Source organism: Oryctolagus cuniculus, chromosome 12 (genome assembly GCF_964237555.1).
Source record: "Oryctolagus cuniculus chromosome 12, mOryCun1.1, whole genome shotgun sequence".
NCBI classification, from domain to species: Eukaryota; Metazoa; Chordata; class Mammalia; order Lagomorpha; family Leporidae; genus Oryctolagus; species Oryctolagus cuniculus.
In genome coordinates this window covers 16,298,787-16,326,310 of record NC_091443.1, presented here as the reverse complement: position 1 = coordinate 16,326,310, position 27,524 = coordinate 16,298,787, and the positions used below count along the sequence as shown (strand labels likewise).

The window sequence follows — 27,524 nt, the reverse complement described above, 5'->3', positions numbered from 1 at the left end:
GTGTGTGTATGTTAGAGACAGACAGACAGAGAGAGAGAGAGAGAGAGAGAAGAGAGGAGAGGAGAGGAGAGAGGCAGGGCAGGGGAGGAATCCTGAAGGGTAAAATGGTGTCTGGGAAAGTGTGTAGCAAATAACTGAATGACAACAGTGGTCATTTCTCTGAACAGATTCATGTGTATTTGTGCAAAGGGGAAAACTTCAAGCCCAATCCATTCATCATTTGGCTACTAAGTTGCCAAAAACGAATACTGATAAGAAGGTTGTTTTTCTGATTGCTTTTTTGGTATTGTCACTGATAAAAAAAATAGGGTACTAAAGGATGTTGTGAGATAAGAACAAAAGGACAAAGTTTGTTCTGCAAATCCATGAAAAGCCTGGAAGAATCTGTTTCTTGGACACAGAATCCAGCACAACTATTTCATTGGAAGGCACATTTTTCCGAAGGCACATATTCTGAATGCTTCTCAGTTCTCTTCTGTAATAGCCTGATAAACTCTGAAGTGCCAAAAACTTTCCACAAGGCTGTGCAATCAGGCAAGATTTTGTTATCATGGCCTAACAGTAAGGGAAGACCCTTGGGAGTATCTGTAAGAAGATGGACTCAACAATTGGTCAACATGTTCCAATGCTGTAAGCCTTCAAAGAGATATTCCATCTCAATAGCTTCTGCGATGGTATTTTTGGGAGTGGAAGCTACAGACATCGTCTTTCACAATACTCGTGGCTTCATGTATTTTAGTTCAATGAATTATTTCTAGATTTTGATCTTGATAGCAGTGTGTCTCTTTGAAAGAAGGGCACAAATGCTCTCCTGAGAAAGTTACAGCAGATCCCATTCCCTTTGTTCTGTGACTGCTGGGAAGTTCAAGGTTCATTTTATTTCCAAGCCCCACTAATAATAACAACCCAAACTGTTGGACCATTTGATGGGTTCTCCTCTGAAGGCACATATTTCATTCTAAATTTGGTTTTAGATAGATAGATGATAGACAGATACAACTTTGTCACTTGCAACCTTTTTCATCATTCTCCAATCATACGATACTGTAGTAATTTCAGCTCCTTCCTTTCCTTGCCTTCAAATTCTACTGTTTACCAATCCCTGTCAATTCTTGCACACACACCCCTTCTCCACTCCCATTAAAACAACCACCTAATACCAACTACATATCTGGAATGTCTGGTTCTCTTCCTTCTTGCTGTGGTCTGAATATTTATGTCCCTCAAAAATTTACATGCTGAAATATGATAACCAATATTCTGGTGATACAAGTAGCGCCTCTGGAAAGTATATATATGAGCAGGTCATGAGATCCTAGCCCTCATGAATGGGATTTGTACCCATGTAAGAGGCCTAAGTGTGGTTTTGTTGTTTATTTGCCCCTTTCATCATGCAAGATTGCACCAGACTGAGTCCTCTGGCACTTTGATTTTAGATTTCCTATTCAGAACTGTGAACAATATATTTTTGTTGTTTATATATTAGCCATTTAAAGATCTTTTGTTTTAGCAACATGACCAGACTAAGACATCTAGCCCACCAAGTCTTCCTATATTCTACCACACATTAATCTTTCTCTAATATATCTGTGGTCCTATCACTTCTTACTTTAAAAGCTCTCAACATTATATCTTCAGAAAAACTTAAAAAAAAAAAACCTTCAGATGCTCCAGTCTCAATCTCTATTCTGCTTCTCTATCATTTTCACTGCACACTGTGAGTTCCCGGGTTTCTCCATCTTTTCCTTTCCTCCAAACACCCCTGCAACCATGCTGCCCACTTAATCCTAACTTTAATAACTTAGCATGTCAGCTCTCCCCTGACTTCCCATGACAGGAGGAATCTATTTCCCTCTAAAGTGTCAGAGGAAATGTTACTTCCCTTATGTTTGCATTATTGTATATGAGTATGGACAAACTATCTGGACATATTATTTGGAGACAGGCAAAGTACAGTGGTTGAGAGCATGAGGTCTGGAGCTTGCTTTAGAATTGTGAGGATACCCTGACCTTGAGCAACTTAAACACCCTGGCCCTGAGAGTCCTTATGTGAAAGATGGAGAGAAAAATAGTAACAATCATCTTAGTTTGATTCAAGGATTAATTCATTAAATACATAAATACAGCACTTAAATCAGTGTCTCACATCTAAGCACTCATTAAATACCACCTAGTATTCTCAGATCATATACCTAGAATTCCTAGTATTCTAGCATTCTTAGGAACATGCTCTTTTGGACTCTGGTCCTTGAGGGCAAATATCAAGCATCTTGAATTCTTACTGCACCAGCATGGAGATCCTTACAGATTCCAACCATTAATGGAACACATGGCATCTCTTTAACTCTGCAATCATCTTCGATTTCAAGTTTCATTGACACTTGCCCTTCAAAAATCCCTGATTCTTAAACATTAACTATTTCCAAAATATCATACAAGTGGACTTCTGGTGTTGGTTCCAACATAACAAGAGTTAGGAAGTTGTCAAACCCTCCCTACAACAAGAAAAAGCCAGAAGAACTTAAAAATTATTGACTCTTCTTGGGCCCATCAGAGAACTGGGTCACAGGGCAGAAGCACCAGGAGTTGTAAATGGGTAGGAACACTGGCATACTTCTGTTGATGAACACCTGGAGGCTGGGTATGAACCAGCCTGAGACTCAGAAACTTCTGGGGTGGGTTGAACAGCCTTCAGGGGATTCCCCCAACATGTTCGTAGGCCCACAGGATTCTCAAAGTGAATGTCTAAGTAAGATCACTCATTTCCTCTTGCAGGGGAGGCTAGGCTAAATCATTGTGAAACAGCTACAGGGCATTTGCCATAACACAGAATACTCTAGCAGGGAAAAGATTTTACTGGAGCCACATCCTTCCCATTCCAGCCTGCCTAGAGCCCTCCTATTCCACATGAGGGGGTGGGGCACAGTCAAAAAGGATTAAGGCTTTGGGGGCTAGACTTAGGGCATTGCAACCAGTGAAGGAAATGACAGCAAGAGGGTGAGGGGAATCGAATCGTATGCCACCAGAGAAACACTCATGAAGGGTCTAGACCAGAAACACGGTTCCATCTAAACACCACGGTATTGTTCCTTCTTATTCACAGACTCTACATCTATGGATGCAACCAACTGTGGATCAAAACTGCGTTTTTTTTTTAAATTACATTTATATGGACTTATAGAGACATTTTTCTTATCATTATTCCCTGCACAACACAGTATAAACTACTATTTACTCTGTATTTGCATTTTTTTAGGTACTATAAGTAATCTGGAGATGATTTAAAGTATACAGGAGTATAAAGTGTAGATTTCCATGCAAATATTAGGTCATTTTATATAAGAGACTTAAGCATCCATCTATTTGTAGGGGATCCAGGAACCAATCTCTGTGAATACTGAGGGATGACTGTAATTGCAATTGCTCAAACCTATCAGAATACCAATAAGATGTGAGTAGAGCAAAGTGGATTAATGCTGAAAGAACTAAACAGTGCATCTTCTCTCTAAGGGAGAGTACTTAGGGTAGTTCAATTCAAAAGGGAAGACAAATACAAGATGCTCTGGCACCCAAAACTATAGCAAACCTTAAATACAGATTCAGAGCCAGATTAACATAGATTTCCCTATTAAGGCCTATATCCCTTGATGTCTTGTTTTAGAAACATTTATTTGTTTGTCTGTCTGTTTGTTTGTTTAGAAAGGCAGAGTTACACAGAGAGGAGAGACAGAGAGACCTTCCAACTGGTTCACTCCTCAGGTGGTCACAACAACCAGGGCTGGGCCAGGCTGAAGCCAAGAGCCATGAGCTTCATCCGAGCTTCCCACGTGGGTGGCAGAGGCCCAAACACTTGGGCCATCTTTTGCTTCTTTCCAAAGACAGGGAAGCTGGATAGGAGGTAGAGCAGCTGGGACATGAATTGACATCCATTTGGGATGTCAGTGTTACAGCCGGTGGCTTTATCCTCTACACCACAATGCTGGTCTCCTCTTGTTATTTTTAATGAATAGAACATGATTGGCTTTCAACAATATTATTTGAAAGGTGACTGTAGCTAATAATAATGCATTGTATATTTCAAAATTTCAAAAGAATAGATTTTAATATTCTCACCACCCAACAATGATGAATTGATGAAGTGATAGAAATGTTAATTAACTTAATTGAATCATTCTGAAATGTGTACATAGGTAAAAACATCAAATAGTTTTTACAGAAATACAAAGAATAAATATTTTCTTTTTGTTAATTGTTGTAAAAGATAATTATTTAATGAAATAATAGTAACAATGTGATAGCAACATAGAGATAAGTAAAATAGACAGTGATGTCACAATGGACAGGATAAAAGGATTGGCAATTCTCTACTAAGCTTCCTGTACCACACATAAAGCAGTATATTATCTCCAAGTTCAACTGTTTTGTTAAAAATCAAAGTTTGAATTTTAATTTTAACTTAAGAAAATATAATTATATTATTTTTATTAGAAGTTTGATTGATCTAAAAGAGAAGTTAAAATGCAATCACATAAAATGCCCAAAGCCAGAGGAAACAGAGAAAGGGAGAGGTGAAGCCAATGCCAATCACAGAAAATAACTGGCCACAGGGTAGACACTTTAAATGTAAATGCTGTAAAAGGGATAATCAGAGTAGATGCTTTTTAAAATTCCAACATTGAGTTTTCTATGAGAAACTCACTTTAAACACAATGATGCAAGCATATTAAAATTAAAAGATTGGAGAGGTAAAGAGAATTGGGCTTGGTGGTTAAGACATGTACATCTCATATCAGTGTGTAGGATCAACACCTATCTCTGGCTCTTTAAAAAAAAGATTTGGGCCAGAGCTGCGGCTCAATAGGCTAATCTTCCACCTAGCAGCGCCGGCACACCGGGTTCTAGTCCCAGTTGGGGCGCTGGATTCTGTCCCGGTTGCCCCTCTTCCAGGCCCGCTCTCTGCTATGGCCCGGGAGTGCAGTGGAGGATGGCCCAAGTGCTTGGGCCCTGCACCCCATGGGAGACCAGGAGAAGCACCTGGCTCCTGGCTTCGGATCAGCGTGATGTGCCCGCCACAGCGCGCCAGCCACAGCGGCCATTGGAGGGTGAACCAACGGCAAAAGGAAGACCTTTCTCTCTGTCTCTCTCTCTTTCTCACTGTCCACTCTGCCTGTCAAATAAATAAATAAATAAAGATTTGTTAATTTATTTGAAAGTCAAAGTCACAGATATAGAGGGAGAGAGACCTCCCATCTGCTGGTTCACATCCCAAATGGTTATGATGGCCAAGATTGGGTCAGGCTGAAGTCAGGAGCCAGGAACGCCCTGTCTCCCAAGTGGTGGCAGGGGCCCAAGTACTTGGGCCATCTTTTGCTGCTTTCCCAGGAGCATTTGCAGGGAGCTAGGTCAGATGTGAAGAAACCAGGGCTTGTACTGGTGCTCCTGTGGTATGCTGGCATTGCAGGAAGCAGCTTAACCCACCGTATCACAATGCTGACCACCATCTCTGGATCTTGATTCTAGCTTCCTAATGATATAGACCTTGGGAAGCCATGGTGATGGCTCAAACAGGTTCCTGGCACCCATGAGGGAGACCTGGATTGAATTTCTTGCTGCTGGCCTTGACCAGCCCACTGCCATTACAGGTGTTGGAGAGTGAATCTATGAAAGGGAGTTTGTGTTCTCTCTCTCGCTCTTTCTCTCTCTCTCCCTCTCCCTCTCTATGTGTGTGTGTATTCCAAAAATGAATAAATGATGGTGGGGTATTGTGGTGTGGTGGGTTAAGCTATCATGTATGATGCTGCCATCCCAAATCGGAGTGCCAGTTTGAGTCCCAGCTACTCTACTTCCCTAATTATGCACCTGGGAAGACAGTGGAAGATGGCCTAAACGCTCAGACCTCTGTCATCCAGGTGGGAGACCAGGATGGAGTTCTGGCTTCTGGCTTCAACCTGGCCCAGACCTAGCTTTTGTGTCCACTTGGGGAGTGAACCAACTGATAGAAGATCTCTGTCTCGGGGCTGGCGCTGTGGTGCAGCAGGTTAAAGCCCTGGCCTGAAGTGCCGGCATTCCACATGGTCACTGGTTCTAGTCCCGGCTGCTCCTCTTCCAATCCATCTCTCCCCCGGTTCTAGTCCCAGCTGCTCATTTTCTGATCCAGCTCTCTGCTATGGCCCGGGAAAGCAATACAAGATTGCCCAAGTCCTTGGGCCCCTGCATCCACATCGGAGACCCCGAATGAGCTCCTGGATCCTGGCTTCGGATTGGCACAGTTCCGGCCTTTGCAGCCATCTGGGGAGTGAACCAGTGGATAGAAGACCTCTTTCTCTCTGTGTCTCTACCTCTCTCTGTAACTCTGTCTTTCAAATATATAAAATAAATATTTTTTTAAAAAAAGATCTCTCTCTTTCTCTTCCCACTCGACTCTGCCTTTCATATAAATAAATAAGTTTTTTAAATGTATAAATAAATAAATGATAGAGAAAGATATACTAGGCTAACTAACCAAAAGTAAAATAGAATGATTATAGTAATTTCAAACAAAGCAGAAATCAAGCAAATTTTATCAGAGATAGACAGTGATATTACATGATAGAGATGTTAATTCCTTATATTTGTATGTACCTAGTTAAAGAACATAAAAATAGATGAGATAAAACTGAAGTAACTTAACAGTAAAAATATAAAAATTCACTGTTATCATTATACTTCAAGACCCCTCTCAGGAAATACAGAAATTTACTCACCTATTATATGCCACAGATAAGACATCTAAATCAATAAGAATCATTTATCAACTGGCAATTTTCCAATTAGTTAATACATCTACATAAATTCATCAATTTGTGACTTCAAATCTCTTAATAAATATTTATAGAATTTTATATAATGATCAAAATCACTTTATTATAAAAACTACCTATCCTTACAAACACTCAAAGTATTTTATTCAGCTAAATTGAGAGAATATTAGAGATACTCAGCTTTGCCCAATATCAATGTATCATTACAGAGAATTTAGTGAAATTTTTTAGAAAGACTAGTAAGGGGGCTGGTGCTATGGTGCAGCAAATTAACGCCCTTCCTGATGTGCCGGCATCCCATATGGACACTGGTTCGAGATCTGGCTGCTCCATTTCCAATCCAGCTCTCTGCTATGGCCTGGGAAAGCAGTGGAAGATGGTACAAGTCCTTGGGCCCCTGCACCCAAGTGGAAGACCCAGGGGAAGCTCCTGGCTCCTGGCTTCGGATTGGTGCAGCTCCAGCCATTGCAGCCAATTGAGGAGTGAACCAGCAGATGGAAGACCTCTCTCTCTCTCTCTCTCTCTCTCTCTCTCTGCCTCTCCTCTCTCTGTGCAACTCTGACTTTCAAATAAATAAATTAAATAAATCATTAAAAAGACAAAAAAGACTAGTAAACAGCATGGCTTGTCCCAATTCAAATATGTAGCCAAAAGTTCTCCATGAAATCACAAAGCATATTTTTATTGATCTTGTCACTTTAAATTCTATCTATGGAAATCCCTCTTCTTTTTTTAATAAATACTTACTTATTTATTTGAAAGGAAGAGTTAGAGAGAGTGAGAGAGACCCATGTGGGTGCAGGGGTCCAAGCACCTGGTCCACCCTTTATTGCTTTCTCTGGCACATTAACAGGGAGCTGGATTAGAAGTGGAGCAGTCGGCCCTTAAACTGGTGCCCATATGGGATGCCAGCATCACAGGTGGTACTTTACTTGCTGCACCAAGTTGCTGGCCCCTGGAAATCCCTCTTCAAAACCAGGCCTGAGAGAGGCTCCAATGCCTCTGTTATTCTGCATACATAATGCAAGTGTGTGTCTTATGTCAGAATAAACCTAGTAAGATCAGAAGATTCAGAATGCTCCTCACACCCCGGCCCCTTCAGAACAGATCACAATATTCATAAAAAGAGGGCCCAAGATCCCAGCACTCACTAGATTTCTGGAAATATGAGTACATCACTAAGAATTTTGTGTCAAATGCATTTATAGAACCTTGAAACAAGTCATTCCCTTTTTCTCAACTATTATTTTCCTTTTATTCAAGCCCAAAGACTGTGTCTTGAGCCACAGTTTATTCCTTGCTGGCACAGCTCCAACAAAAGGGATAAAATGTATAGAGACATCTAATTTTTTTTTAGATCTTGGTAATTCAGAGAAAAGAAATGTCTAAGGGAATGGAATGCTGTCCATTTGATACATGTAAATATTCCTCATGTCCTCTGTCCATGCTCTTATAAAAATATTATTTTGGTTCTATTTGTAGATAATGAAAACCAATCAAGAATATACTTCAACTATGTCTTTCTGTTTGTTTCATTTTCTAGATGTGACTTTAGAGTTTTTTTGATGTAAGATGCTCTGAATAGGTAGTAGCATACCTTCTCATTAATGAGCTAATCATCTACTTAGCCAATGGCATTCTCCAAAATGACTTGCATCACCTTGAACTATTACAAAAATTGCTTACTTTGGAAAGTCCCTATATAGAACCAATATCTATGAAGCACCTACCATGAATGGGACATTTAGTAGTTTACAGAAGTCAGGTGCCCTCATCTCCAAAAATTAGCAGCACTAAACTTTTTTTTAAAGTATTGACTAAGTATACAGAAAGAGCAGTTTATAATCAAAATGCATTGACAGACATTTTGTCAATTATATTATGGCTCAATGGCCCAGCAGGGGAAACTATTTGGCTTACAGATGTCTGATTTCCATTGTTTTCCTGCTGTTAAATCGACAGCAAAGCACCTGTCTGTCTGAGATGCTCTTGGTTCACTGCTGAAGCACCACAGGGGTTGCTGCAAGGGTTTCCAGCACTCCATGACCGTCTCACCCTGACTCCACAGGTGCATCAGCTGAAAAATGGGATGGGTCACTGGCAGTTTCTCCTAAATAATGAAAATCTAATCTCTTCTCTAGCATATCTAACTATGAATGGCCCTACAAGCCAGTAGCACCAAGCAATGGAGTCACTAGGGAGCAAGGGGACAAGGAACCCTGAAGGGGGAAGAAAGATCTTCAGGTGGATAAGTAGGGCATTGGATTTATGTTTGGTAGAAATACCAAGGGCAAATTCAAGGGCAAATTACTATATTGTGTTTTACAATAATATTTATTAATGTATTTGAAAGGGATTGAGATTATCTGCTGGTATACTCCCCACAGACCCACAACAGCCAAGGCCAGAAGCCTGTAACTCATTCTGGATCTCCCATATGGGTAGGTAGGAACTCAAGTACTTAATCCTTTATCTGCTGCATGCCATGCTGTGCACTAGCAGATGCTGTGCATTAGCAGGTTACTGGATCGGAAGCAGACCTGGGACTCGATCCCAGGGATTCCATTCCAAAGGGCAGCTTCACTGCTGCAACGAACACCTGTCCTCTGTTATGTTACTGTTTGCTGTGCGCACCACTTTGGCCTTACTCAAGTAGTCCTGGAGCCAACCTTTGGAGGTTTTTACCCTGAAGCAAAGCAAGAAACAACGTGCAGCTTTTAAATAGCCAGAGCAGTTGAGGTGGAAGTGCTGTTCTGTGATAAGAGCATATCTGGGCCAGCGTCGCGGCTCACTAGGCTAATCCTCCGCTTTGCGGCGCCAGCACACGGGGTTCCAGTCCTGGTCGGGGCACTAGATTCTGTCCTGGTTGCCCCTCTTCCAGGCCAGCTCTCTGCTGTGGCCCAGGAGTGCAGTGAAGGATGGTCCAAGTGCTTGGGCCCTGCACCCCATAGGAGACCAGGAGAAGCACCTGGCTCCTGGCTTCAGATCAGCGCAGTGTGCCAGCTGTAGCACGCCGGCCGCGGCAGCCATTGGAGTGTGAACCAACGGCAAAAGGAAGACCTTTCTCTCTGTCTCTCTCTCTCTCACTGTCCACTCTGCCTGTCAAAAAAAAAAAAAAAAGCATATCTGTTTCATGCAGAACCATCTGACTCAGTATCTAGAAGGTAGTGGCCAGGGAGTGGACACAGATGGTAGAGAACACATTTCTAGAATGCCCCAGACATGTGTTCTTTTCAGCTAATAACTGCTCCAGATAAAGGCTGGTTCAGAAGAGAGAACCTGGGACTTGGAGAAGAGACACATTCACATGGTTATCCTATCACACACTGACTGTATGAGCTTGCACCAGCATTTGCATTCTAAGACTCAGTTTTCACATCTGTAAAACAGGATGACAGGTGAGAATATGGGGTCAGATGCGCTTCTTTGTAGATTGACAGGAAATGCAAGCACAGGAGAGGGATTGGTACCCACTAGTTGGTACTGGGCCTGGATCAGCCCAGAGGTACTGCAGGAACTGCTGTAACGCAGCAGTGGCAGGCCCCAGACATGCTGACACTGAGATTTACTAACTGGCATTTATTTCTCTACCAAATTAATTACCTTGGGAGACAGAGGCATTGCCTTTTAAAACTCTGACAACCAGCCAGAGTTCTCAGACATCTCCAACATCACTGCCATAGTGATGACATTTTTCGAATAATTTATTTGGCTGCAATATGGTTACAGCTGACACATTTGTCAAAGATAAAAAGTAAGTACCATATGTATATATATTTTTTCCTCTAAAATGGTTTAATGGGGCAGAGCTGTGCTCCAGAAAGTTATCTCATATCTTGAGACCTGAGTTTCTCTTTCTGGTTCAATTATCCTCTTGCAGTCAGAGTAACAGTAACGGTGATCATAACAATCAGGGGCATCTTTGGAGCTGTGTGGTGCATGGATCAAGCGCACAGACTCTATAGCTGCTGCTTTCCAGGGGTTGTGGGCAGATGACCTCCCTCTCCAGCTTGGTTTCCCAGTTATGAAAGGGTTGAGAAAAATAGGGCCTCCAGGGTCCTTATAGGGGTCAAATGAGCTGATGATTCTAAGAGCTCAGAGCAGTGTGTGGCACATAATAATGTGTGGACATAAGCATCACGGGGAAGTGGAGGGTTCCCAGGTTCCATCATTGAGTAGTTCCTGTGTCTAGAATTCCCTGACATTATGCTTGGTTCAAATTTAACTTTTAAAATGATTTTAAACTTTATCTTAGTTAATATATAGATTATAAATCAGCAAAACAAAACACAAAAGGCTGGAGATTAGCTATGTGTACTCCCTAAAATAATGCTTACTAGACTTAGGTTGGGGTAAAAATGGGAGAAAAAGAAAAAATTGAAAAGGCAAGTGAAGGGTGAGCCTGTGGCCTTGCAGTTAAGACAAAGTTAGAAATCCCATATCGGGTTACCTGGATTCACTCCCTGGCTCCGGCTCCCACTTGTAGCTTTCTGTAAATGCAGACTGTGGGAGGCAGTGGTGACAGCGCAAGTGATCAAGTTTCACTGCTCACATGGGAGACCTGTGTTGAGTTCATGCTTCAGTATGTGCATTTGTGGAATAAACCAATGGGTGGGTTCTCTCTCTCTCTCTCTCCTCTCAAACTAAAACAAAAACCCTCTCTCTCCTAAAAACTCCAAGCTACTACTAAATGCCTTTTCCTCTATCACACTAATGAAATTGTTTTTTGAAAACCCCATATAAAACAAAACAAAAATCCTGAACCAGGCAGTCAATACTCCAGAGGGTTGTCAATCTACATTACTCTTCAGTAGATTAAAGAATCTTCCAGGCGTATGAAACCCTTCAGCTCATTTCTCAGAACAGCATTCCAGCCTTCATGCCCTTCTTTCCTTTCAAAACACTTCCCCAAAACACAAAAGCTTGCATCGTTGAGTCTCTGTACCTAAGAAGTAGTTATCCAAAAGCAAAGTAAATGCTATATAAAAATATGTAACAGAAATATGAAAGATGTAGGAAAGAACTCTTCTCTCATAGAAAAGTAAACTTTGCTTCACATGATTCTTTTGTTAACTCTCAGGGTTTTGTCTGCCCCATGAGTAAGACAGCAGTCTTTGGATTCTATTGGATAAAAAACAGGAAAGGTCTGAGGAAGTAAAGACCCTGTGACTGGAATTGGAGCTTTTACTGCTGACGCTTTGGCTCCATCTTTGCAGACCTCAAATTTGGCTTCATGAAAGACATGAGAAACATGAAGGTTTTCTGACCTCAATATTTTTGTAAAATTTGCCTTTGATGGATCAAACATCTCAGTAATGCTAAGGGCTCTCCTTAAAATCGTATGTTCTGTGGAGAGGACAATGTCAATCACATGCCTGGTTTCCAAAAAAAAATTTCAAAGATTGATTTAGGGACTGGTATTGTGGCATAGTGCATAAGCCGCTGCCTGCTATGTTGGCAGCCCTCACAGGCACCAGTTTGTGTCCAGGCTGCTCTATTTCTTATCCAGCTTCCTACTAATGGCCTTGGAAAAGCAGAGGAAAATGGTCCAGTGTTTGGGTCCCTGCCACCCACGCTGGAAACTCAGATGAAGCTACTGGCTCCTTGTTTCAGCCTAACCCAGCCCTGGCTATTGTGGCTGTATGGGGAATGAACCAGTGGATGGAAGCTATCTCCTGGGAAAAGTTATCTTTAAAAAAAAGTTTGATTTATTTTTATTTGAAAGGCAGAATGGCAAAGAATGAGGCAAAAACACACAAATATCTTCAATCCACTGGTTCACTCCCCAAATGCCTACAATAGCCAGGACTGGGCTAGGCTGAAGACAAGAGCCAGAAACTCCATCTGGGTCTCTCATGTGGCAGCAGGAACCCAAGCACTAGGGCCATCAGTTGCTGCCTTCCTAAGCACGTCAACAGGAAGCTAGATCAGAAGCAGAGGAGCCAGTACTTACACTTGATCTTAGCCAAATGGCCGAGAAGCGATGAGCAGCCAGTACTTAAACCTGCACTCTGCCCTGGGCTGTGAGTGTCTCAAGCAGCAGTTGAACTTGATGCACCACAGTGTTCACCTGACGACTTCATTTTGACCCTCACAGCATCTGACGTTTGCAAGCAATCCTTTGCACAACTATACTGACATTGTTGGGCAGATTTTTCAAAATGGTGATGTAAGCCCAATATAAAAGGCTGATGGTGTAATGAGGGTTTGACTGTTTCTCAACCATAGAGGACCTTCTCTTTATAGAGTGTGTCCATCATGTACTCCCATTGGAATCCCAAAGTCACAGAGAAACTGTACCTATGTCCCTCACATGTGCTTTTGCATATGTAGCCATGGCACTCTAACGGACATCTATACCCTTGGGTAAATCAAATAAGAATCTATACTGGGCACGCTAGAGTCTTTTCCATATTTAGAAATCTGCTGTTACTCCATCTTTCAGATGAGAGCAGTGAGGTTTAGAAAAGTGAAGAAAGCTCCCAGATACAAAAGGAGAGGGCTAGTGGCTGTGTGATAAGATCTGAGGGATGCTGAAAGGTCACCCTCTCCAACCTTCCAGCCCCAGCCCTCTTTCCCTCCATCCACTGTGGGGTGCTGAAGAAAGGGCATGATGCTTACAGTGATCTGCCCGGACAGGGCAGGCAGGGTCACCTCAAGAGTGACAGGAGCAGGATGTCCTCATTCCAGTTGGCCTGTCTTAGCAATGCCATGACCAACTACTCAACCTCTCTGAACAAATTGCGTCACCTAAATAGCAATAAAAATAACTCACCTTCAAGACTGTGCAGAGGGAACCTCCACTCTGGATAGCAGTGGTTTGCCACGCAGACTCCTTCTTGCTGCAAATTCCACTCTTGCCAGTGTATGAGGCGTGCACAGTCAGCCTGATCATCTACACCTGGCAGCCCCAGACCCCCAAGTATGCAAGTCTGCGGGAATGGGAAGGCGGGGACAGGCAGAGACTGCGAGAGAACAGGTCGGGGCAAGCACCATGCGTGTGGGGTGGGCAAAGACAGACAATGACAAAGGTCCTCCTCACTCACAGCACATCAGGGAGAAAGGACTCTCAAGGAGCAGTGTGTTCCTGCCCTACCTCAACACAAGACATGGTAGGCAAGCCCCACCTGTAAGGAGGCTCCAGCCGGCAGTCAACCAGCCTCTTTTATGTACTTGGACAGCAGGAAGAGAACAGAGGGATTATTTTAAAAATTGGCTTAATTTAATACACACACACACACGTCACACAGCATTTGGATGAGAGAGCTCTTGGTTCTCTCTCCAGGTCTCAACAAGGTTTAGACTACTTAACCGGAAGCACATAAAGGAAAAAAGGATATATTGGTGGCTCCTGAAAATAAGCCTCTGCTGGTTTGTTTGTACTTTTGCATACCAATAGCATGTTGCTGGAAGCTAAAGTGATACAGTAGAATGCAGTATTCCTGACCTGATCAGCCTGACCACCTGCACTGAAGACACAAAACCCATGACAAAATGCAGATAACGCCTCTCTGTAGGCAGTGAGCACCAAACTTGGAATGTGAGCTTCCTGGGAGCCTTTAAGAATCATTTCCCAAGTCAACATAGTTCACAGACCTTTTGGCCATGGAAGGATGTGAGCACGGTAAACCAGAGTCTATTCAGTACCAATGAATGTAAACTTGAGACAAAAGAAGTACTGCATCGGGGGAACTGGGTCTTCTTTAATTGGTTTCTATTGCCCTATGGATTTCTGGCATCTCATTATGGCCAGTATGTTTTCAAAAGAAAGATGCAGAAGGATGCTGGGACATCACTGCATGGGGATGAACAATCTCCAAAGCTCTTCCAACCAAGTTCCTGGTTAATTGTATGTTGACAGGAAATGTACTGAATGGATAACATTCTAAGATGCTTGAATCAGGGAAATAAGAGATGCTGATGTCATCCTCAGATCAGCCCTCCCAAGGGGCAGTCTGGAGTGCTGATTTGACATTCCTGAGCAGCCCTGCTGGGGAGCAGGCATGTGTATTTAGTGGCAGAACCTCCCCTAAGGAGCAGGGAGATAATAAACATGTGACTAGTATTCCTTAGTTTGAAGACACCCACATCCCATGTGTCCATGGGTTCCGCATCTATAGATTCAACCAGCCATAGGTAAAAAATGTTCAGATGATAGCACTAGAAACTTCCAAAGTGCAAAGTTGCATTTGCAGTGCCCTGAGTACCACGCTGAACTCACATGACTGAAGTTACGTTTAGGTTCTGTATTAGGTATCACAAGTAATCTAGAGATGATTTAACATGGAAGATGCGTGTAGGTTATATGTAAATGCTCATTTTATATAAGGAATTTGAACACCCATGAATTTTGGTATACAAGAAGGTCCTGCAACAAAACTCCTGCAGATACTAAGGGTGATTGTATTTAGTATCTAACCATCATAGTAATAAAACACATCAATGCTCATGATATAGACAACATCACAGCATACTATTGCCCTTGAAGATATTTCCATCCATTATTTTTGCTTTTGTCTCCAACGGTGAATAGTGAAAGCATAGTCAAGGACTTAGCAAAGAAATGCATTTGAATCAAGTTATTTGAATCAGGAAAATTCTTTTGTGTGAGAGACTTAGGTTTGACATACATATGTGTACATTTGCCTAGAGGCATAAATTTTTATGGATTTTTTTTAAGTTAATGAAGATCAATCTCATAGCTGGATTCCAAATCTACAGTTGAGAGCCTACAGGACATAGAGTGGTATTAAGGAAGGGGTTGGAAGTAAATGGGAAAAACATTTTTTTTTTTTGGAAAAGAGACCTAAAAAATGCTATTGATATTGAGGAAAACACATACATTTTAAGGACATAATGATTGTTGTTCAAAGTCCTCTGGGAGGACTGCTTTCCAACAACACACTTTCCTTGGTATGAGGCTAGGATACTGAATAATTGAGATGTGGCCACTCCACATCGAAGTGTTCTATGGATATAAAGCATACATGAGTATGTAAGACATAGTATTAAATTAGTTCACACTAATTTATTAAAATATATCATTATTTTTGTTGTTGTTTGCACTTTTGGTGTCTTGTCTGAGAAACCATAAGATGATCCAAAGTCACAAATATTTCTACTCAGTATCTTCAAAAAGTTTTATAGATTGGCCCTCACATTTTGTTTACGGCATGAAATGGGATCTAACTTCATTCTTTTCCATGCACATACCCATTTGTCTAATGAGTGTTGGAAGACTATTTTTTCCCACTGAATTTTATTGACACCCTTGTCAAACATTAATTAATTGTAAGTGCATTGATTTGCTTCAGGACTCTCAATTTGCATCCATTGATCCACAGGTCCATCTATGCACCACACTTTCTTGATCACTGTACCTGAGTGGTAAATTTTGAAATTAGATATGTGAGCCTTCTCAACTTCTTCTTTTTCAAGATTGTCTTATATAGTGAATTTTTATAATTTACATTTTAGGGTCATCTTGCCAATTAAAAAAAAAACCCACGTGGATTTTTCACCTGGATTGTGCTGAATCCATAGACTGCTATGTATCTAGTGTCATCTTTAAAAAACAAGATTTATTTATGTACTTATTAGAAGGCAGAGTTACACAGAGAGATAAGGATGGACACAAACACACACTCAAAGACACACACACACACACACACACACAGAGATCTTCCATCTATCGGTTCACTCCCTAAATGATTGCAATGACCATGGCAGGGCCTGGCTGAAGCCAGGAACCAGCAGTTTTATCCAGGTCTCCCATATGGTCTACCACATGAAACAAAAAAAAAGTCAGAATAATTCAAATCAGGATGGCAACTGGGTGTCTAATAGTTTCCCTTTTATACTCTCACAACACTGGCCTTTTGGAATAAGAAGAATGAGTAGGAATATTGTCATTCTGGATAAAGATTTTCTGGTGATGTTTTCTTGGGCATTTTTTGCTAAAGCTTTGAATAAGTTTCTCAAAATATTTTCATAAACAGAAGATGTTATTTTTCTCTGGCAATTCAACAAGCAAATGCCTTGTGCATTTCATAAATCTGTTGCCATGACATCTGCTCTGAACGGATCCATTATACTTTGAACCACTTTGACCGCTTGGTAGCCATTGCTTTGATTGTGCTTTGTCCCCAGATTCTATTGGTAAAATCAATCTCATTTCCTGTTAGAGTTCTTCAAATAAATCCTTCATCTTTTGATTTCACTTGTTTAAAATTTCCATTAACAGCTCTCCTTTTTTATTCTGTAGTTGATCTGAGCACAACAGTTTGGGCATCTATCAAGAAAATGCATGGGGCCGGCGCCGCGGCTCACTAGGCTAATCCTCTGCCTTGTGGCGCCAGCACACCGGGTTCGAGTTCCGGTCGGGGTGCCGGATTCTGTCCCGGTTGCTGGCCGCGGCGGCCATTGGAGGGTGAACCAACGGCAAAGGAAGCCCTTTCTCTCTGTCTGTCTCTCTCACTGTCCACTCTGCCTGTCAAAAGAAAAAAAGAAAAGAAAAAAAGAAAATGCTTGGAATATTGAAAATTTTTCTGTCAGAATTGTATGAGCTGAACTAAATGAGCTGTATATTGTTGGCTATTGTTTCTGCTACTAATTGCTGGTCTAATTCAATTAGTACATGACTAGGAAGATTTTACTTCATAAATTGATGTGAATTGTCTGCCACTCTGGGCCTCATATTCAACATTATTTTGTTTCTTTTTAAAGTGATTTATCCATTTTTAAATTGCTGATTTCTTTGGGGGCATAATCCCCATAAAGCTTCCATAAAGTATCAGTGATTTCACAATTCTTTGACCCACGCGTCACCATAAATTTAACGTATGCTCTTGCTTCAGCTTAGTAGTATTCATATTGCTCTGACAGGGTATTTTTCAAACTGATGTCTTATTCTTTTCAATATTTCAGACTAGTTCCTGTTCACATATTTTATAACAAATTAGTGGGAGGTTATTTTGTTGGAAAAATTTTTGACACCTATGATTAGTTTTTCCATAATATGCATTTTTCCATTAATTTTTTGAAGACTCCACATACATAACATTTTTGGATTGGTAGTTTTCAATCAGCTCTGATTCTTATGGTGATTCATTCACAGCGTTGTATGCATCAGTAATTTCTTCATTTTTGTTGCTGAGTAGTATTCCATCTCAAGGATGTACCAAAATTTCGCTTAATAGTTCATCCATTTATGGATATGATGATTGTTTCCATTTTTTAGCTTTTATAAAAATATTATGAACATTGTATGGACAACCTTTTGTGTCAACATAATTATTCATTCCCCTGTGATTAAATGTCCAAGTGTTCAATCAATAGGTCACATGGTAAGTACACTCTTAGTTTTAAAAGAAGCTTTCAAACACTATCACCAACAATGTATGCAATTTTCCCACATCCTTTGCCAGTATTTGGTGCATCATTTTTGTTTAATTTTAGCCATTCTAATGGGTGCATAGGGATAGCTCATTGTGGTTTTAATTTACAAAAAGTTAAATATGTTTAATATCTTTTCAGTGCTTATTTTTACCTGTGCATCATCTTTGGTGATAGAACTACCTATTTCTTTTATCAATTTTTAACTGGACTGTTTTTGCTTAGTTTTTAGTATATATTTTAAGTTATATTAAAATATATATTATGCAAAATTTACCATTTTACTCATTAGGTATACAATTCAGTAGCATTAAGTGCATTCACAATGTTTTACAACCATCATCACACTTTATTTCTAGAATTTTTTCATCCTTCCAAACAGAAACTGTACTCATGAATAACCTCATTCTCTCCTCCTCTTCCCCTTCTAATTCCCTAATGACAACTATTCTACTTTATTCCTCTATGAGTTTTTTCTTGGTACTTCATATAGGCAGAACCATGTCCTTTTATTTGTGGGGGCAGGTAATTTCGCTTAGCACAATGGTTTTTGTTTTTTTGTTTTTTGTTTGTTTGTTTGTTTGTTTGTTTTGACAGGCAGAGTTAGACAGTGAGAGAGAGAGACAGAGAGAAAGATCTTCCTTTTTCCGTTGGTTCACCCCTCAAGAGGCCGCTACAGATGTCATGTTGCGGCTGACGCACTGCACAGATCCAAAGCCAGAAGCCAGATGCTTCCTCCTGATCTCTCATGTGGATCCAGGGCCCAAGGACCTGGGCCATCCTACACTGCACTCCTGGGGCACAGCAGAGAGCTGGACTGGAAGAGGAGCAACCGGGACAGAATCCAGCACACCAACTGGGACTAGAACCCCGGGGTACCGGTGCCACAGGCACAGGATTAGCCTAGTGAGCCGCGGGGCCAGCCGCACAATGTTTTCAAAATCATAGTATTCATCAAACCATCATTCTTATAGCTTGTATTAGAATATCACTAGGCATTAGTGAAATATAAATCAAAATCACAATGAAACACAACTCTCATCCATTAAGATGGACCAACAAAAATGCAAACAAAGGTCTTAGAGAGAATGTGGAGAAATTGGAACCCTTGTGCATTGCTGATGGCATTGTAAAATGGTACAGTTGCAGTGGAAAACACTATGGTCTTACAAAAGAGAAGAGAAGAGAAGAGAAGAGAAGAGAAGAGAAGAGAAGAGAAGAGAAGAGAAGAGAAGAGAAGAGAGCGTCCAGCCTTTGTCTTTTCAATCTCTTAACAAGATTTTTGGTAGACCAGTTTTCCATTTCACAAGATCTCACAAGTTTTTCTTTTATGAATCTGCTTTTGGTGTCAAGCTTAAAAATGTTACTAGTCTTAGGTTGTAAAGATTTCTCTCCTATTTTTTTTTATTATTATTTTGACAGGAAGAGTGGACAGAGAGAGAGAGAGACAGAGAGAAAGGTCTTCCTTTACCGCTGGTTCACCCTCCAATGGCCGCTGCGGCTGGCACACTGCGGCCAGGGCACCACACTGATCCGAAGCCAGGAGCCAGGTGCTTCTCCTGGTCTCCCTTGTGGGTGCAGGACCCAAGCACTTGGGCCATCCTCCACTGCACTCCCGGGCTATAGCAGAGAGCTGGCCTGGAAGAGGGACAACCGGGACAGAATCTGGCACCCCAACTGGGACTAGAACCCAGGGTGCCAGTGCTGCAGGCGGAGGATTAACCTATTGAACCACGGCGCCGGCCCTCTCCTATTTATTTTTAATAGATCTTTTTTTTTTTTTTTTGTATTTTGGTTTTAGTTTAAGATTTTAATCCACTTGAAGTTAATTTTTGTATAAGGTCAAGGTTAATTTTTCAAGGTTAATAGAACTTCAGAAATCAATTTCCATTTTATTTGTTGTTTGATAGTGTATTAGTCAGCTTCTGCATTACTAGAACAAAGCAAATAACTCATTAGAGGTAATGAGATATACAGTTGTAGCAGGGAATTAAAGATAAGCATTCTATGTTCTATATAATCAGGAAGCTTCCTGGAGAATAAATGTAAATTAGTTTGACCCCTTCTGACAAGTCTGGTTATCACAGTGAATGCCAAGTGATTGGCATCTATACCTGACACCTGAAATGCTTTCCTACAAAGCTTGGTGGTTGTTCACATGGAGAGAGCTGGTAGTAAACAGGGGTATATTGAACCTTGGAATTAACTCAAAAAAAATCATAACCAAGTAATTTTAACAAACTTAAGATGGAAATTCTGATGATACACACACAAAAAAAGTCTAATGAAAGTCAAGAGCATGAATACTTTTGTTATTTTCAATGCTTTCTGCACTGTGTGACTGAAATGTAAACTAATGATGGTCACATGAACACCCAATAGAAATAGCACCATGCATTAACGTGACTAGTGCCTCAGGGTTTAATGCTGCAAAATAAACAGCAGACAGTGGAATGCTAACTTTTTTATTGTTGAAAGATTAATAAAGGAATTGACATATCCACTTTGGGATTTCATTCTAGGTCCTAATTTAATTTGAGCCATTTCCAATGAAATTGGTTTTGCAAGTATAATTTTCTGGATCTCAAACTAAACTGCAGAAAAAATTATTTCAAGGTCCCCCAAACCCTCAGTTTAAATAAAAGGTATGTGAGTATGTGTGTGTGTGTGAGTGTGTGTGTGTATGTGTATGTGTGTGTGTGTGGTGTGTTTTAGAGAGAGAAAAAAAAAAGAGCAGAGAGAGAGAACCTTTTCTTTGAAAAAGTAATGATAGAGAATTCCACCATTGGCATTCTTAGTATTTCGTCACTGACTTTGCACTTGGCAGAAACAGATGATGACATCAATGTGTAGTGTACTGTTTAATTAAAGGTGTATATTTTGGAGCAAAATCATGAGTAAAATAAAGTTCATACTGATATATATTGATCAATCAGCCAAAGAGGAGCATTATTTTAGAATGTTGCTATTTATCCCAAAGAAAACCAACAGGAAAAACAGTTTCAAAATAAGTTGGGGAAATGAAGAATTAAAAGACTAAGACTGGGGCTGCTGTTTGACACAACAGTTAAGATGCAGTCGCTTCTCGGCTTTTTGGCTAAGATCAAGTGCAGCAGTTAAGTTCTGCTTGGGATACCTGCATCCCATATCAGAGTTCCAGTGACTGAGACCAGTCCCACATCCAATCTCAGCTTCCTATTAATGCGCACCTTAATATGCAGCCAATGAAGGCTCAGTACCTGGGTCCCTGCCTCTCACATGGGAGACCCTGGATTGAGTCCATGGCTCCTGGCTTTGACCTGGTCCAGACTTGGCTTTTGCAGCATTTGGAGAATGAGCCAGCAGATGGAAGATTTCGTTTTTAATTTATTCATATATATATTAAATTTAGATACTTTAATTTTTTTTTTTTTTTTGACAGGCAGAGTGGACAGTGAGAGAGAGAGACAGAGAGAAAGGTCTTCCTTTTGCCGTTGGTTCACCCTCCAATGGCCGCCACGGCTGGTGCGCTGCGGCCGGCGCAGCGCGATGATCCGAAGCCAGGAGCCGGGTGCTTATCCTGGTCTCCCATGGGGTGTAGGGCCCAAGGACTTGGGCCATCCTCCACTGCCTTCCCTGGCCACAGCAGAGAGCTGGCCTGGAAGAGGGGCAACTGGGACAGAATCCGGTGCCCTGACCGGGACTAGAACCCGGTGTGCTGGTGCCGCTAGGTGGAGGATTAGCCTATTGAGCCGTGGTGCCGGCCAATACTTTAATTTTTTAATAAATTTTTAACATGACCTCATAAGTCCTCATACATTTTAGAAATTTAAAAATATGATTCTTAAATTCACTGTTTAAAAAATGCTACGCAGTTTTAGAAATTAAAGTATTATTGTAAAAATTTCAATTGTTCAATAACATAAAATTTAAAACACAATAAAGATTTATAAAACTAAGCAACCTATATATGCTATGATATCATCTCTGCATATATAGGACAATTTTATATAATTGTCATTGCTGTGAGTTTTGCTTGTGCCAGTCAGAAAGCCCCACCAAGACTACCCATGCATCACTGTTTATACTACAAAAAAGAATTCACATCAAAATACATTTGTACCAAGATACTGTTCAGGGGGCTGGCAAGGTGGCATAGGAGTGCCCGCATCCCACATGGTGCCAGTTTGAGTCCTGGCTGCCCGACTTCTAATCCAGCTCTATGCTAATGTGCCTGGGAAAGTAGTGGAAGATGGTCTAAGTGCTTGGGCTCCTGCACCCGTTTGAGAGACCCAGAAGTAGCACCTGGCTCCTGGTCCTAGCTCCTGACTTAGGTTTGGCCCAGCCCTAGCCATTATTGTCATTTGGGGAGTGAACCAGAGGTTGGAGGCTAGCTTGCTCTCCACCCGCCTTTCTCTCTGTAATTCTTTGAAGTAAATAAAATAAATGTTTACCAAACAAAGAAACAAACAAAAAAAGATAGTATGTAGACCTGGCTTAGTCACCAGCATTAGACTTCTATTCTCCACAAGATAATCATTTAATACGTACAAAGGTATTACACAGTCTTTTCCATGATCACTTTAAGTCATTATATAGCACATTTTGGGTAGTTGTTTGTATAACAGAAAATACAAATTGTTGTTCAATTTTGTTACTGCTTCAAAATTTCAATAGAAACAAATAAAGCTTCCGACTTAAAGTATCACGAGAGTGTAAGGCAACTGTTCACAAACAAGATCACCACTTCATTTTTAGTTGCTTATTCATATCATGATCATCATTTTCCCATTCTTTATATGGGAATAAATTAGATTCCAAACTGACATTGGTAGAATTCTCTTCCTTAGTGCTAAATTGTCAGTACATGTTTTCATTAAACAGTGTTATTACTCTCACCTAAAAACAGTGAACCCCATTCACATAAATTAATGCTATCCATGTAAATTGTTTCAATGCATTTACACCTTAAAGCACAGTTTTATATTTGGGAATTCCAAGGTATTTTTATTTAATAAAATGGTTTTATGAGGCATTATTATTTATGACTGCGATTCATTCCTTAACTGATTTATCTACCTCTGGTACTGCTTTTTACTAGAATTTTTAAAAAATATAACTTTTAGATTCACAGAAAAACTAAACAGAATGTCCTGAGTTCACATGTACCCTCCCCTCATAGCCTCTTCCACTATCAACAACCTCCATGAAAATGGAATATTTGCCACAACCAAGGAAACTACCTTGACCAATCATTACCACTGCAAGTTCATGGTAAACGTCAGTGCTCACTCTTGGTGTTGCACATTTTATGTTTTGACAATTGTATGATGCCAATCGCCACTATTATAGTACCATATAGAACAATCTCGCTGCACTAAAAACTTCTGTGCTGCTCCTATTCATTTCTCTCTTCTTCATAACCTCTGGAAACAACTTACCTTTTTATCCTCTCCATAGTTTTACCTTTTCCAGAATGTCATATAGTTGGAATTGTACAGGACGACGCCTTTTCAGACTAGTTTCTTTCACTCAGTATGTTTCTGAGATTGCTCCACATCTTTTCTTGGGTAAAAACTTTTATTTTTTAGGGTGAATAATATTCCCTCATCTAAATATACCACCATTTGTCTACTCATTCACATAATGAAGGGCATTTTGGCCAATAAAACAACACCATGAATAATAATTTGCAGGTTAGTGTATAGACATGAGCTTTCAGTTCCTTTAGATAAATACCAAGAAGCATGAATATTAAATAATATGACAAAAATATGTTTAATTGCTTAAGAAATCACCAGATTGTCTTTCCAAAATGGATGCACCATTTGTATTCCCAGCAGTATTGTGTTCCTATTGAGCTCCTATTGCTCCACACTGTTATGTGTACTTGAAGTCGTCAGTATTTGCATTCTGGTAATTCTAATAGAATATAGTGTTTTACATCGTTACTTCTTAGCTCTTATAAATCTCTTTTAATTGTTGCTAAGCATAAATATCATATCATTCCTTGATTTTTAGATGTAATAGCTTTTAGTTGCTCATGTCTTAAAAAATGTCACTTTCCAACAACCTCTACAAGACCTTACATTTATACCGAACACATCCCCACCACACCTCACCAGAGACATGGAAACAGATGTGATGAGTCCAACAGACCCTTCTTGCTATTCTACCAGCCTTGGTCCTGCCATTTTGTGCTAATTTCCAACTAATTCCAGGAAGCATTGACTAATAAAGTTTTAAAGTAGTGTTTCCATGAATGGTATGTGTGAGTACTCTTTAAAATTTAAATTATTTCTATAAAAATCTTTTTAAAACACAATCCACATAAATACTTTTCTTTCTGGCAGTATCACAAGCCCCATGTGCAGAAAATCCCCTCTTGGAACAGAGTGCTTAAAGGCTTTGTAAAATATTTAAGCACATTTTAAAAGTATGACAGAATGAGGAGGAAATAAGGATTCCAGGGAGAGTGTTCTCACTGGCATGTGTGTAGGAGCCCTGCCAGTCTCTGACGGCCAGGATCTGGCTTTCTGAGGGCCCCACACATGGAAGGGGCAGGAACAGGAGCAGGGCTGGCATCCCGCAGAATGGTGGTGCTCATCAGAAACCCCACATAAAGGCTGGGCCTGGGCCTGAAAGGGAGGAAATCTCAGCCAGGGAACTCAGGAAAAACACTCTGTGAAATGAGATCCCATGGCCAGCTTCTGGCAGAGGAAAGAACAGAAAAGCAAAATATGTTTTCCTGATAAGAACGTTCTACATCAGGCATGTGGTGATCATTACACAGGCGTGTGAAGTTCTTAGGACTCATTGAACGGGTATATTGTACTGCATGAAAATTATGCCTTCATAATAAGTATTTATGAAAGAAGCTATCATCACAAAATTCAAACCAACTAGTAGTGAATTAGGAGCTTAAGTTTAGAACTTCTGCTAATGTGTGCTTGGTAGTAAATTTGACAACAATCAGTGCTATTCAGTTTAATAAATGAGAATTTAACCATAAAAATAAAGGGAGAAACCAGCCAGAAGCAGAACAAATTGTCCTTAAAAGAAACCATCTTAAATGCAAGCCACAGAAAAGTTCCAGGAAACAAAAACTCAAACAAATGACTGAACAACAAATTATACAAATTGCTCCCATAGATGCTAGTATTTTCAGAAAAAAACTTGAATAAATAGATGCTATTGAAACTTTGGCTTAGAAATCAAAGATTATGAAAATTGGATAGAATATTAGAAAAAAGTAGTAAAATAGAATGCCTAATAATGACAAAATTAACAATTGAAATCACAAACACAATAGATTAGTTCATATCAGACCATTAGGAGTTTCAGTGTAACTAGCTTAGGTTCTCTAAGAAACAATGAAGTGGACAAGTTACTCAAAAACATTATATACATGCAGAACAAACTCATTCACAAAGCCCCAGATAATTTGGATGTTTCCATAGCTTTTAAAATAAGCAAAGAGAGAACTTCTTGTCCCAAGGACTCTACAGATAAGTTTACCAGACACAGACATTAGCACCAACCTGCCAGGCACTGAACATTTGTGCTATCAAAAAATATAGTTTGGGGGAGATATTATTTAAGTATGTTTACAATTAATCAAACTATTCTGGAAATTCTGAAACTTTTTCCAAACCTTAAGAGATCACTGAAATTGTGTTCCCCCTCTTGCCTTTTTCTGAACTTAAATGAATTATAATATATGTTCATTCATTATCATTTCACAAAAAGTCTCCCTGCGATTTCATCAGATTTGTTTGTCATACTGCATATGCAATTTTAAAGAAAGCTACTAAAGTAATTGGATTCTTATGAATCATACATAAGTACTTATGATTAATACATTTAAAATTAACCATCATAAATTCAACAGATGCATTTCCATCTTGACCTTTACTTAAAAGCTTTATAAGTAGCAAATACATTTTATATTTGATATTTTTATGAAAAACCTTGTACTTACTATTAGATGCTGTGTTTAAGAATTTATAAATGATTACTCTTTAGCTATGATATTGATCATAAATAAAGTACTAGAAGATAAAAATCAGTTGAAAACTTAAATCCTACAACAATTTAATGAGACAAATGGAAGCATGTTTAAAGGAAAATTTTTATCCTTCTATTTGAAAGATAAGTACTTTATTTAAGCTAAAAATTTTGCAAAATAATTTTGTAACTTTGAAATAGTATGCACAACTCATTAGCATAAAAGTGTTTGGTAAGTCAATTGTTCATCAATTTCTGAATCGTAAATTATTACTAATAATGATTAAGCTGCCACAGCTTTATCAAAGTTACATATTTTGTAACATGGGTTCCATGTAATACAGCCTAAACACCCATGTGGCTGACACCAAAACCATGATCAGGTTTCTCTGGTTGAGCAGCGACACTGTCACCAATCCCATGACTGCTTCCCAGACACCTGCATCAGGCCAGACATTCCTTCACAGCATGGATACCCCCAGACAGAACTGGTACTCACAGCTGGAGAAAATCAGCGGGCAGGAGTGCTCATCCATGGGGAAGTTGTGCAGCTGCAGCTGGCACTCTGCATTGATGGTGAGCCTGTGCGAAAAGGCAAGCATCACTCTGGGTCAGCGACAACACAGCAAAGGCCCCAGGCAAGGACATCAGGGCAGTAAAGGCACCAAAGTGCAGGGGAGAGAGGGCAGCTCACTCAGTGCAGGGGCTGGCCCGTGCAATTCATTCCTGGCAACTGCATCACTCAGTCAGGGAGACCCTTTTCATTGCACTGATATTATGTTATTTTGATTTTACTTTTAACTATTATCATCATCAGAGAGAATTCCAGATAGTGATATTCCAAACTGTGTCTAGAAATACAAGCCGAGTGAGACTAGAGACAAATGAAACCAGTTGTTATATGTAGGCCATTTTCAAGCTGTTTTCAACTGAATTAAATCCTCCCTTCATTCTTTAAATTTGTATTTATTTGGATTGGAAAGGCAGAGCAACAGAGAGAGACCTTCCATATGCTGGTTCACTCCCCAGATGCCTACAGCAGAGGGAAGCTATGGGCACATCGGCAGGAGATCTAACTGGAAGTGGAGCAGGGACTCAGACTCAGCCATCTCAACATGGGATGGTGATGACTCAAACTGCATCTTAATTACTCCCATCAAATGCCTGCACCCTTACTTCCATTCTGAATCCAGTGTATTTTTCTAACAAGGTATAATTTCATATTAATCCATTTGAAGGTAGATTTCTTATTTGGACAACTCCCAACTATTTCAAGAAGTGGGTGTGGCTCTACCATGTGCTACATTGCATCCTCCCAGAGCAGAGACCCCTGTGATTCAGGAC

The 27,524-nt window shown here is 40.2% G+C and overlaps 1 protein-coding gene across 1 annotated transcript in view; it reads right to left on the bottom strand.

Moving 5' to 3' along the window:
- GABRG3 (gamma-aminobutyric acid type A receptor subunit gamma3) overlaps positions 1–27,524 on the bottom strand; it is a 666,707-nt gene that overhangs the window by 245,916 nt on the left and 393,267 nt on the right. Inside the window, exon 5 of the mRNA XM_051822228.2 lies at positions 26,680–26,762. Coding sequence (XP_051678188.1) covers positions 26,680–26,762 — 83 coding nt within the window. The remainder of the gene's footprint in view (positions 1–26,679; positions 26,763–27,524) is intronic.